Here is a 13,574-nt window from a genome sequence, read left to right on the forward strand (position 1 = left end):
TTGCATTAGTTGTACTTTTCTTTGGCTATACTTTGGGGTACATAAAATGTTTTCATTAGCTTTAATACCATTTGCAGGGGATCTGTGTGAAAAAAAACGCACAATTCTATCATTTTGTTTTTGCATTTTGTTCCTAAGGCTTTCACTCCACATTAAAATGATATGGAAACTTTGTCCGGCGGTCAATGACTTTTTAATCAATTTATTGTGCCATTTTTTGAGGGAAGTAAGCTGACCAAAATACATTAGCTTGTGCATAGTGGTATATTTTATTTTACGGCTTTTACCATACAGGGTAAATAATGCCTTTCTTGGATATTGCAGACTTATATGAACATGGGAATACTTTTGTTTGCTATATTCTGTTTACAATATGTTTGGTAAATTAAAAGGTCATTTTTTTTTTGTTTGTTTTTTTAACTTTATTTTGAATCTGGGATCAAGGGGTGACAGGTCAATCTGAGGCAGGGTGATCCACCCGGATGCTGTAATTGCTATGGATAATGGCTGCTATAGGGTTAAGCCATTGAAGTCCAAAATATTTTCCAGAAATTATGCGGCATGAAATCACAGTTATCTCATAATCTCCATGTTACTTCTTACCATTTTTTAGCCGTGGGTGAATTGAATTTGTTTCCTTAGTGACATTTAGTTAAGCCATTGCTACACATATGGAGACCTAATTAATTTCCCATGTGAAACTGTCATTGACTGGCTAAAAATAATCCAACAATAATCGGAAGGTGAATAATTATCCTTCTCCTGTTGTATCGTCATCATTCCAACAAGCAAAGCTTCAGATTTAGTCATAGCTGTGCAATAGTTTATCAATTTTGTACATGTCCACCCCATCTGGATCCAATTCGCATCACCTTCTCCACATTTCTTACAATCATTTGAGGATCTGATTTTTTTTCAAAGAAAGGGTGAATAATTATGTTTTTTACACTGTGAATTTTCCAACTGTATGTATTATACTATACAAAAGAACAATGATTATACATCCTGGATGTTTTGACACACAGAAATGGTTGGAAATACAATGTCAACCAGCCTCAGTCAGTGAGTGATTTGCTGTTCCCGCCAGTTCCTGCCATTTCTTATGTGTCATACGGACCTGTTAAGTATTGGAAAAGTAGTGACAGGTAACTGGAGAACTGAATAATGCCTATTTTATTTTTTTAACTCATTCTTTAGCTCATTCTTTACCTTTTACAATTACTTTACCACCCTGGAAATCCCATTGAATCACAAAATCTACAAAGATGAATGTGCTTTTTCATTTGCTCAAAAGTAAAACATCTTGTTTTCATAGCCAAAGAAACTGTCTTGGTACAATTGTCAGAATATATATTTCCACCAATAGTATTTATACAATTCATCCTTAAAAATGTTTACCCATGAAAAGGACCATTTCAATTTGTAGGCAATTTTTTGCAAATATTAATAATTAAGAATTTTGCAGAACTTAAAAAAAAAAAATTATTAACCATTTTAGTGATGACAATTTTACATTTAATTCTTAAATTCTTATACACATATTTAGATTTTCTCTATTTTTTCAACTATTTTAGTTGTGCGAGTTTTGTCTTGATTGGTTGTCACTGGATGTGACCATGAATGCTAGAACTTTCTATGATCTGGGACTTGTCAGAAAACCAGGCATGATTTGCTTATGTTAGGTTCACATTAGCCTTGCCTCTCCAATATTCGGGAGACTCTAGTCTTTTGACACCTCTATTGATAAATCTTAACGTTTTCCAGGCTTATGATATTGATAAATATTTTTCTCAGTATCTTTCATTTTTACCTTCCAAACCTCAGATAAGTCTATGGGAAAAACCACAGTCTTTCCTCTGGTAAAAGGAAAATTCTGCATTTTTTTAATACGCAGCTTCTCCACATTTCTTTATTCTGCAAAGTGTGGATGAAATTACACAAAATTTCATTCACCCTGCTGCTACTTTAAAACACACCATCTTCTTTTTCCTTTCTGCTTTATTTCCACAAATGACTGTTTTTGCTTCTGCGTCATCTCCAACAATGGGACAGAGATTATAGAGAAATAGGTGTGGATGCAACAATGAGCATTGAAAACTCTTTGGTACATTTTTTTGTTGGAAACTAATAGATATCAATTCAGACTACAGATACATTGGATTTATCATTCAGCATTAGACATTTTGATAAAAATGGTATAAAGTAAAATGGTATTGTCTCAGTTTGCACAGTCTCAAATTTGGGCTGCATTAGTAAATATGCCCCAGTGTATGGATCTGGAAGCAAATTACTCTGCACACCATAAGATAAGATAATACTTTTAATAGTCCCACCATGGGGAAATTCAGACTGTTACAGCAGCATAGATAATACAGTAATATATTCAAGAAAGAACACATACAAGCTCATACCAGATAGAAAAGATACTAGGAGTCATAGCAACAAAAAGAAAAGAAAAGACTTCAGGATCATTTAGTTCTCTATGCAAAGTGATGTTTATTACACAGCCCGACCACAGTTGGGAGGAAGGATCTCCGGTAGCACTTGGGTGGGTAATGATAGAGAGTTGTGGTTGAAATCTCCAGACAAAAGGAAACAAGGAGGAGGGTACAGTATGTAGCATATTACAGGTAGAATAAGCTTTAGCAGAGGTGGGGGACATATGCAGCTATCACATGTGATAATTACCTTGCTAGGTAATAAGATCTCATGCTCACAGCTGAATAGTTCAATATCCTTGCAGCCAGGGCCGGCTCCAGGTTTTTATGGGCCCTTGGGCGACAGAGCCTCAGTGGGCCCCCTTGTAAAGGAGGCGGGGGAGTCGAGACACTGTGCGTCGCAGATGAAGCGAGTGACGTCACGCAGGAGTGTGGCGTCACCAACGCCATACCTCCCAATTTTTAAAGAGTAGAAAGAGGGGCAAAATGTGCGGCGCGCAGAGGCAAATTTGGCTCCACCCACTTATGTTGACTCCGCCCATTCTCTTCAATTTATCATGTGCTCCCACACAGTATGATCCTCCTACAGTCACCCATAAATTATATGCCCCCCCTCCATCTCTCCCCGTTTCATACACATCCTTCCTCTGCCCCCAGTTTCATGTCCCCCTCTCCATCTCTGTCCCCAGTTTCATCACGTTCTCCCCCTTCATCTGCCCAGTTTCATGTCCCCCGTCTCTGCCCACAGTTTCATGTCCCCCGTCTCTGCCCCAGAGTCATGCTGTTCCACCCTCCATCTTCCCCAGTGTCATGCCGTTCCCCCCCTCCATTTGCCACCCAGTTTCATGCCGTTCTCTCCTCACCCCTTCATCTTCCCCAGTGTCATGTCGTTCCCCCCTCCATTTGCCCCCCAGTTTCATTGGGCCCCCTCCATCTCTGTCCCCAGTTTCATGCCATTTTCTCCTCACCCCCTTCATCTTCCCCAGTGTCAGGTTGTTCCCCCCCCTCCATTTGCCCCCCAGTTTCATTGGGCCCCCTCCATCTCTGTCCCCAGTTTCATGCCGTTCTCTCCCCACCCCCTTCATCTTCCCCAGGTGTCATGTCGTTCCCCCCCTCCATTTGCCCCCCAGTTTCATTGGGCCCCCTCCATCTCTGTCCCCAGTTTCATGCCATTCTCTCCTCACCCCCTTCATCTTCCCCAGTGTCATATCGTTCCCCCCCTCCATTTGCCCCCCAGTTTCATTGGGCCCCCTCCATCTCTGTCCCCAGTTTCATGCCGTTCTCTCCCCACCCCCTTCATCTTCCCCAGGTGTCATGTCGTCCCCCCCCCCTCCATTTGCCCCCCAGTTTCATTGGGCCCCCTCCATCTCTGTCCCCAGTTTCATGCCGTTCTCTCCCCACCCCCTTCATCTCTCCCCATGACCCCACTGCGCACTCTGCTTGTTGCTAGATCTTATCTGAGGAAGGTCGAATATGACCGAAACGTTATGTTGTTTACAATGATCTAGTGCTTTCTTTATGCTTTTCAAACCAATTCATGGCGTGTATGTACCAATAAAATTTTTTTTCACTTTTTCACCTTCATACGGTGTGTAGCAGCATTTATCTATTCATCTTCCCCAGTGTCATGCTGTTCCCCCCCCTCCCCTTCACAAAGACAAACACTTACACTCACCTCCCATCATTCCCCCGACGCTCCTCTCTCTCACTCCATTCACATACGTGATTAAAGCAAGAGCTGTGTGGCCCGGCGTGCGTGTGTAAGCGCGATGTGATGACGTCATCGCGCCTACACACGCAAGCCGGGCCGAAGCTTTAAAGCAGGAGCTGAGATCACAGTTCCTGCTTTAATCGCCTATGCATTTAATTCAGCTCATCGGCGTCCGTCGGACGCCGATGAGCTGATATCGGGACAGGCAAGTGCTGGGGCGGGCAAGTGCCGGGGGGCCCCCAGAGGCTCTGTGGGCCCCGGCACTTGCCCGACTATGCCGTGCGCTGACGCCGACCCTGCTTGCAGCACAATTGTTCATTAACCACAATATGCCCCGAGACTACACCATTTATCAATGGAAGCCCTCCTCTTTTCTCCTTACGGCTGTCACGCGTTCTATCTGCCTGAAGAAGTCTGAAGCCATCCAGGGAGACAAAAGTGTCGGGATGTTTATTCATCCATGCTTTATCTGCCTTTGTTTTTCCATGCTTTTCCTTAACTCATGTGGGGATGATTGGTTCCTAGGCTTTAACAAAGCCCTTCCACATCGACACAGGAAATTCCTGGCTGCTGCCTGCAGGCATCTTCCAAGCATAAACAATAGACACAAAGGTTTCCTGTGAAAGAATCCTCAAGTTTTCAAGTACGAATAAGTAGCTATTCATGGTGCAATGATTCTTGAGTAGAGGATTATTGTAGTGACAGAGGTGCAATAACAGGCTGCCATTCAAGTGGCACCATCGTGGAAAAACAATATAATGATATCACTCAAATGAGACCTGAGTTCCAATAGCCTGGTACAGCAACTAGTCAGTGTGCAGAGCTATCTGCTTCTGGCTTTGTACATGGTATACACTGTTTACAAATAAGTATTTGGACACCCAGTAAAGTTCGTCGGAGATGGAGTTATGGTCTTGGGGTGTTTCTCCTGGCATGGACTGGGACCAATGTTACTTCCAGGATGACAACGTCAGCTGTCATGTAGCAAGGTCTACCATGACTTGGTACAGTAACAATCAGGTTAACCAACTGGACTGGATGCCCAGAGCCCAGACTTGAATCATATCGAGCACATCTGGGATGAGTTGGATCGCCGAACTAAGGGGTGCAGCAGCCGTCCAAAATCAGTGAAAGAACTTACCTGTCTTTTCCAAGCCAAATGGAATAAAATACCACTAGCCATCATACAAGGACTTGTGGAAAGCATGCCTTGAAGGGTTGAGGCTGTAATTGCAGCTCGTGCCGCTTGGACCACAGGTGTCCAAATACTTATTGGTAGACAGTATAGTTCCAGCACCAGAGACTGCCATACTGACCCCCACCATTCCTTTGAGCAGTTAATCAACATTATAATACTGGAAAACCACTTTAATTTTAGGATTAACTCCTTGTCTAAAACATGTTATTTTGCCCTGGTGTTAAAAGTGTGACTTTTCATTAATTCCCACAGCTGCCATCTTTTGAGCTTTCTAATGTCTAATATTAATTTTAGGATTAACTCTTAAACTAAAACATGTATTACTATTCAACCCTTACTGAAATTACATATATAGGTATTGATAATAATTGATTATTTATTAATGATTTAAAGATTCATATAATGAATAGTAATAGATAGTTTATAACAATAGAGGGATAGTAAATAAAATGGTTTTATTTTCAGAAATATATTTGATAACAAAAGGATAATTAAGATACTTGTTGACGAGGCTACATTTTGTTATGGGATTATTCATGATTTATTAATATTAACTTTTATTCTAAACATTACTGACAGTTTTCTTTTCATTAATGAAATGAGAGGATAGAAATGACTTAGAGACATGAATTATTTCCATAAACCTATATCCCGAAGGGAAATCTTTAATCATGGCAATGTTTCTTCTTTCTTATAGGTAAACACAGTCATTCCAGGGTGTTCACTAATTGATTGGAACAAATGACTTTAAAAATTTAAAACTAAGAATTTAAAAATGGTGCATTCAATAAAGACATGAGAATTATTCGTGTTTCATTTGTATAATTAAGCTATTGTTCTTGTTACATTTAACATACAAATGTTGATATAAACCCAAAATATACATGTGTGAATGTGGCTTTTAGTTGCTCAGGTTAATTGTTTTGCTGCTGATCACTAAATCCTAAATTAGCATATGCTATTTGGACAATAAAGTCTGGCTTAAGTGATGCATTGTATGTCATTCATTGTTCTTGTATTTTGCTACCTATTGCTTAGCTTTACGTATAGAATGTCAAAGGGGAAATCTACCCAAAAGTTAGCTTGCATGTCAGAGATTTACCGTATCTCAGAGTAATACCCCTATGAATTTTGTGTGTTTGGACCTCTACCAATCATCATGTGTGAAAAATTAATTCACTGCTTAGAGATTTTCATTACTACAGTGAAATAATTAAAATGGACTTATTCTTACTTATATCCTGTCAAATTCATGATCTGTCATGATCACTACTCAACGTCACATGAAAACAAGTAAATGAGCAGAGGCCTTTTGATACGGCTGGTTGGTAATATTCACATTACTTCATCAGTTAGGATATATAAAGCCCTACTTAATTTAATTATTTTTAATCAAAGCATTACTGATTATGAAATACTTAGTGTCAAAACATATTTCATTATGTCCTTTTTCAATGATATAGTGAATGTAACAACAGTGTAAAAAGTATCATTTCATCATGTCCTTTTTCAGGGAAATAATGAGTGTAGCATACAGATGTAACGTGTTATCTAGCCCAGGCTGACCCCTCGTTCACATCTGCTTTTTGTTTCTGTCCAGGAATAGTACGCATGAGACCCCCCGACCGGAATACAAACGCAATTGTAAGCACTCTGCTGTAAAAGCACACGGACCCCATAGACTATAATGGGGTCCGTGTCTTTGCCGCGTACTGCCTGCATGAATCATGCGGACAGGAAGGTAGATGAGCATGGACTCTATTATAGTCTATGGGGTTTGTTTGCTTTTACTTTACTAGCGCTTGCAATTGAGTTTGGTATTCCGTTCGTGGGGGTCCCCATGCGGACTCCCCCGGACGGAATCCAAATGCAGATGTGAGCAAATCCTTAAAGGCAAAATGCAACTAGAGACCATGCAAGATGAAAGTGAAGACTAGAAGTACCAATTTCACCCATCCTGTGTTGTCTGTGATTCTTCAATCATTGCATTAAAAGTCACATTTTGAGTATTCTCAGGTATAAGAGATTTGCTAATAAATGCCCCTTAATTTGAGATTGTTATGTTGGTAAGCGTATTAAAGGCAGATCAGTGAAAAATCAAAAATAAGAAGGAAAAGTTGTTGGAAAATCTTTATTTAAAGGTCTTTTTTTATTTATTTTTTTACAAAGAAGGTCATGGTGAAGTGTGAGGCCTCATTCCAGATTTTTCTGTGTAATGATTATAGAGTGTAAGTGCCTACAAATGAGAGTTGCTTTCTCAAATATATAGTGGTGTTAGAAGACTGATAAAAAAGGATATCGAGAAAGATATAAAAAGAAAAGTTTCTGTCTGTAGTCCATCTGAAGCTCCTTTTCCCCATGTTATATATTTGTTGTGTATATGCCTGCCAAAGTTTGGTAAATTATTTTCTCATTCCTTATATCTTGTCAGTAATTAAGTATTGTATTCTTCTTTTAGAACTTCCTGTCAAAAAAGCTGAAAAAGAACAAGTAGAAAAGAAAAAAGGTAATCTTCTAGATACCCCTTATATTAGCAAACCCCTGCTCCTACTAGTGGAGAAATAATATTATATACAAGTATAGGGTAAAAATAATAACAAGAAAAACTCCTGACTTACGTTCCTCCTTATTTTACACTGTCTTGGGGGTGCACGATCTTTCGCCGTCGGACTCTGAAGGCTATGTATATATAGTAAGTCAATTAGATAGAAGACCGCTCTCCCTCCGGACTTGAATAAAATATAGCCTTTAATTCATCTGGTTAAAAAAACTATAGAAGCAGTACAAAACAGTAAAGAACATGTGAAAAGTAGAAAAAAAACAAAGAAAAAAAAAAGTGTCTAAAACCACAAACGCGTTTCGGGACTGTTATGTCCCTTAATCATAGCCATCATGGTATGCTCCAATGTGCCTAGGAAAAACTGAGTATATATAGAGTATATATACCCTTTTACTACCTTTCTACCTCATGTGTCCTCCATTAATTAGTTACACATCCCATACACTCACATACCTTATTTTAAATAAACTTTATTCAAAGAGTCTTGTCTCATTTTTTTCCCTCCCATTTTTTCTTTCAATATGATACCTTATTTGTTTAAACAGAAACAAACCCTTTCCAAATAATTCCACTGCTTGGTGATTATATTCTATAAAATATAGAACTGCTTCATTATAGGAAGTCTAACCCGCTATTACAACCAAATTCATACTCAGCTGGTGAAAGTGTTTATTCTGAATAGATAGGTTTATATTTAGAGATATGTGTAAATTTTCCTTCTAAGAAAAAAATGCTTCTGCTTCTAATCATATTTAAATTTAATATCCATATGTACACAATTTCTTGTATTTGCATTTAAAATATATTAGCCTGGAATTCAAATATTCAGTTAGATATCAGTTAGATTTTTCATGATTTAACCTTCCAGATTATGTTCTTACAATATAGCAGATGGTTGATCCTCACTACATAATAGATAAATCATTAGATCATGTTTAGCTATGACCTTTGTCTGTCTATAGTTACTACACCATCTATACGTATGCTACACACATTATAACCACACTTCCATTCACAGAAGTTTCTTAGGTCACGTGTTCATTATCTACCAATAGAAAACACCCAAATGTTTCATTCACAAGTAATTCATTAGTCACATGTCCAATATCAACCAATGAAGATCTTCCATCTACAACGCAATATACTTGTTGTTTTTTATGAACTCAGAACATCATATTGCTCAAGACAATATTTAAGAAACCTCTTTGGTAAGTCCACAACCCTAAATTCCTTTGTTACAGCATGTATGCATAAACGGGCAAGCAATGTCTGAATCAATAGATTAATGCAAGATCCGTATGTATATTCATACCCTGCGGTTGGCGGGATCCGAACCGCATAATCCATAACGCTTCTTTTTTTAGGAGTGTTTTTCTTACATTACCTCTCTTAAGCAATCCTCAATTTTGTCTAGACCCCAGAACCGCAGGGTATGTACAGATCCTTTATGGGTAGTCTGAAAATGCCTTGATGCCCGCCACATACGATGATGGCTATGATTAAGGGACATAACAGTCCCGAAACGTGTTAGCGGGTTTAGACACTTTTTTTTCTTTGTTTTTTCCTACTTTCCACATGTTCTTTACTGTTTTGTACTGCCTCTCTAGTTTTTTAACAAGATTAATTAAAGGCTATATTTTAGGGTCAGGGGATAATCGGACACATCAGGGAGAGTGTGTGCCTACATAGGCAGTACAGAGACTTACAAGTCATTCCTGCTCTGCTAGGGGTTCTGGGTAAAAAATATGCAAATCTATTCTCCAGGATGTAATTAGGAGAACAGTGCACTCTGTATGCGCCCTCTAGAGGGCAGCTTCCTTAACATCATGTATGACTCAGTTAAAAAGTCTAATTAATCATGATGCGGATTTAATTGCCAAATTAGTATTTCTATTCCAAAAGGAACAGATTCCCAGCTATGGACAGCGCTGTTTCGACCTATTGGGCCTTCCTCAGCATAGCACAGGGATACTAATATGGCAGAGTGAGAGACTATAGACTAGGGTCAGGGGATAATCGTACACATCAGGGAGAGTGTGTGCCTACATAGGCAGTACGGAGACTTACAAGTCAGCTGTTCCTTTTGGAATAGAAATACTAATTTAAATCAGTATCCCTACGCTATGCTGAGGAAGGCCAGAGTGAGAGCTGTCTTCTATCTAATCGACAAGTATAGGGTAGTAAAGGGGTACCCAGAGTCATGGAATCAGTGCTATCAGATGATGTGTGAAAAGGCACCTCTCTATAAACATATCAATCTTTATTAACCTATTCAGACTGCATTGTGGATGTAATTCATTATTTAAATCTAACATGCTGATGGGGGAACTAGGAAATTTTGAGGGTGTGCAGGAATCCCATGGCCATAATGAGTAACAAAAATGCCAGGAAGACAATGACATTACTGATGATGATTATTTTGATAGGACATGGAAACAGGATCAGAGTAATGAAGTGACATCATAAATTTGCAGGGAGAAACTTAGCAGTGGTCATGCATAAGCATATGTAGGAATGACATCTCTGTGTACTCAAATGAAAAAGCATTACCATGTTATTTGGCAAAATAGACTTGGCAGTGACAGTGGCAATGGAAGGGGAAAGTGAGCAAGATATCTAAACCAAGCACATGGTCATCGTTATCATCATCATCATCATCACCATCACTAACTGTTTCTCCTACTTCTCCTCTTCCACATCAACATCAGTCATCCACCGGGGAATATCATCTGGCAGTTCTGCAATTTATCTCGCACCTCGCCAAACTGATTCCAGTGTAGTCGTCACCATCTCACTTGGTGGAATCCACTGTATTTTGTTACTAGAATGAGATAGAGGATACCTAGCCACTATTATTTCTCTAGGAAAGCTGTCCCTGCCATATTTCGCCATGCGCAAGAGAATGTGGACTTTTCCTGGATATATCAGTCTGGTCAGTCTGGGCAAAGGTGCATGACATCATTGAAACATAAAGTAGCAATTAGGAAAAAGTAAAATACATGGTCATCATGGCCCACTGGGTCAATGTTTTGAGCGCCAGTGCCCTCAGTTAGAAAACATAAGAAGCCCAAGTGCTAGTTCCACCCTGTTTTTGCAGGCCCAGTTGCATCATCATGAAGGACCCAACAGTCCTTGCCTCCACTTCACTATGGTGAAATGCTATCTTACAATTTTACAGCTAAAGTGATTATATAAGAGCAACCACACAGCAGAGGGGTTGCTCTACTACATCTTTCAGCAAATTTATACAGTCCTATGAAAAAGTTTGGGCACCCCTATTAATCTTAATCATTTTTAGTTCTAAATATTTTGGTGTTTGCAACAGCCATTTCAGTTTGATATATCTAATAACTGATGGACACAGTAATATCTCAGGATTGAAATGAGGTTTATTGTACTAACAGAAAATGTGCAATATGCATTAAACGAAAATTTGCCCGGTGCAAAAGTATGGGCACCTCAGCAGAAAAGTGACATTAATATTTAGTAGATCCTCCTTTTGCAAAGATAACAGCCTCTAGTCGCTTCCTGTAGCTTTTAATCAGTCCCTGGATCCTGGATGAAGTTATTTTGGACCATTCCTCTTTACAAAACAATTCAAGTTCAGTTAAGTTTGATGGTCGCCGAGCATGGACAGCCCGCTCTCAAATGATCTGAAAACAAAGATTGTTCAACATAGTTGTTCAGGGGAAGGATACAAAAAGTTGTCTCAGAGATTTAACCTGTCAGTTTCCACTGTGAGGACCATGGTAAGGAAATGGAAGACCACAGGGACAGTTCTTGTTAAGCCCAGAAGTGGCAGGCCAAGAAAAATATCAGAAAGGCAGAGAAGAAGAATGGTGAGAACAGCCAAGGACAATCCACAGACCACCTCCAAAGAGCTGCAGCATCATCTTGCTGCAGATGGTGTCACTGTGCATCGGTCAACAATACAGTGCACTTTGCATAAGGAAAACTGTATGGGAGAGTGATGAGAAAGAAGCCGTTTCTGCAAGAACGCCACAAACAGAGTCGCCTGAGGTATGCAAAAGCACATTTGGACAAGCCAGCTTCATTTTGGAAGAAGGTCCTGTGGACTGATGAAACAAAGATTGAGTTGTTTGGTCATACAAAAAGGCATTATGCATGGCGTCCAAAAAAACAGCATTCCAAGAAAAACACTTGCTACCCACTGTAAAATTTGGTGGAGGTTCCATCATGCTTTGTGGCTGTGTGGCCAATGCCGGCACCGGGAATCTTGTTAAAGTTGAGGGTCGCATGGATTCCACTCAGTATCAGCAGATTCTTGAGAATAATGTTCAAGAATCAGTGACGAAGTTGAAGTTACGCCGGGGATGGATATTTCAGCAAGACAATGATCCAAAACACTGCTCCAAATCGACTCAGGCATTAATGCAGAGGAACAATTACAATGTTCTGGAATGGCCATCCCAGTCCCCAGACCTGAATATCATTGAACATCTGTGGGATGATTTGCGGGTTGTCCATGCTCGGCGACCATCAAACTTAACTGAACTTGAATTGTTTTGTAAAGAGGAATGGTCCAAAATACCTTCATCCAGGATCCAGGAACTGATTAAAAGCTACAGGAAGCGACTAGAGGCTGTTATCTTTGCCAAAGGAGGATCTACTAAATATTAATGTCACTTTTCTGTTGCACTTTTCTGTTGCATACTTTTGCACCGGTCAAATTTTGGTTTAATGCATATTGCACATTTTCTGTTAGTACAATAAACCTCATTTCATCCTGAAATATTACTGTGTCCATCAGTTATTAGATATATCAAACTCAAATGGCTGTTGCAAACACCAAAATATTTAGAACTAAAAATGATTAAGATTAATAGGGGTGCCCAAACTTTTTCATAGGACTGTATATATATATCTATATATATATCTATATTTTTATATATATATATATATATATATATATATATATATATATATATATATATCTGTAATCTCAAAATGCCTTGCAAATGCATTTCTACTACCTGATTTATGCTTGCAAATTTGTTATACACTCTTTCTGTGTCGAAGAGACCCTCCAGGAGTTCCTGATGAGCAATTGCATAAATCATACAAAAACATTGGAACATTTTACAATTGGATGAAGATCTTAAACATGTCCTCACCCCTCATCCCTTAATTAACTTTTGAAATGGGAAGTTCGTTTGCGATCGGCTAGTGCACAGCCTTTAAAAAAGCCTGGTGCTTGTTTGGTATGTAAGGTTGCAGGATGTTAAAAGTGCCCGCAAAATTACACGCGCAAAATTATGCGCGTTATACGCCTGTAACGACCCATTGAAATGAATGGGATCTGTTTTGAGCGCTCACATTCTGACACATGTATACGTGCCAGAATGCAAGCGCGTTAGCTCCGTGTGAACTGTCCCTTAGGGTTATTTTCATAGGAAGCCCATTTACCTCTCATTATACACTTCTCAAGCAAAAACAGAAATAGAAATATATATATATATATATATATATATATATATATATATATATATATTTTCTTATCAGAAGCCCCAAATATCAGAAGTGCGCACTGATAGATGTGGTATGTCTGTGGAACATGTTACTGTAGACTATTTCATCCTTGAATGGCATTGTATACTTTAGACTAGTGCTGTATACAAAGACACTAGAAATAAATATGGAATATTA

At 39.1% G+C, this 13,574-nt stretch overlaps 1 protein-coding gene across 23 annotated transcripts in view; it reads left to right on the plus strand.

Moving 5' to 3' along the window:
- LOC142197592 (uncharacterized) overlaps positions 1 to 13,574 on the plus strand; it is a 490,495-nt gene that overhangs the window by 381,161 nt on the left and 95,760 nt on the right. For all 23 annotated transcript variants that reach the window (XR_012715324.1, XM_075267993.1, XM_075268011.1 and 20 more), the window contains one exon: positions 7,806 to 7,853. Coding sequence is in view for 22 of the 23 variants with exons in the window: in XM_075267993.1 (XP_075124094.1) it covers positions 7,806 to 7,853 (48 nt within the window). In the remaining variant the exon portion in view is untranslated. The remainder of the gene's footprint in view (positions 1 to 7,805; positions 7,854 to 13,574) is intronic.

Source organism: Leptodactylus fuscus, chromosome 3, assembly GCF_031893055.1.
Source record: "Leptodactylus fuscus isolate aLepFus1 chromosome 3, aLepFus1.hap2, whole genome shotgun sequence".
In the NCBI taxonomy this organism is placed as follows: domain Eukaryota; kingdom Metazoa; phylum Chordata; class Amphibia; order Anura; family Leptodactylidae; genus Leptodactylus; species Leptodactylus fuscus.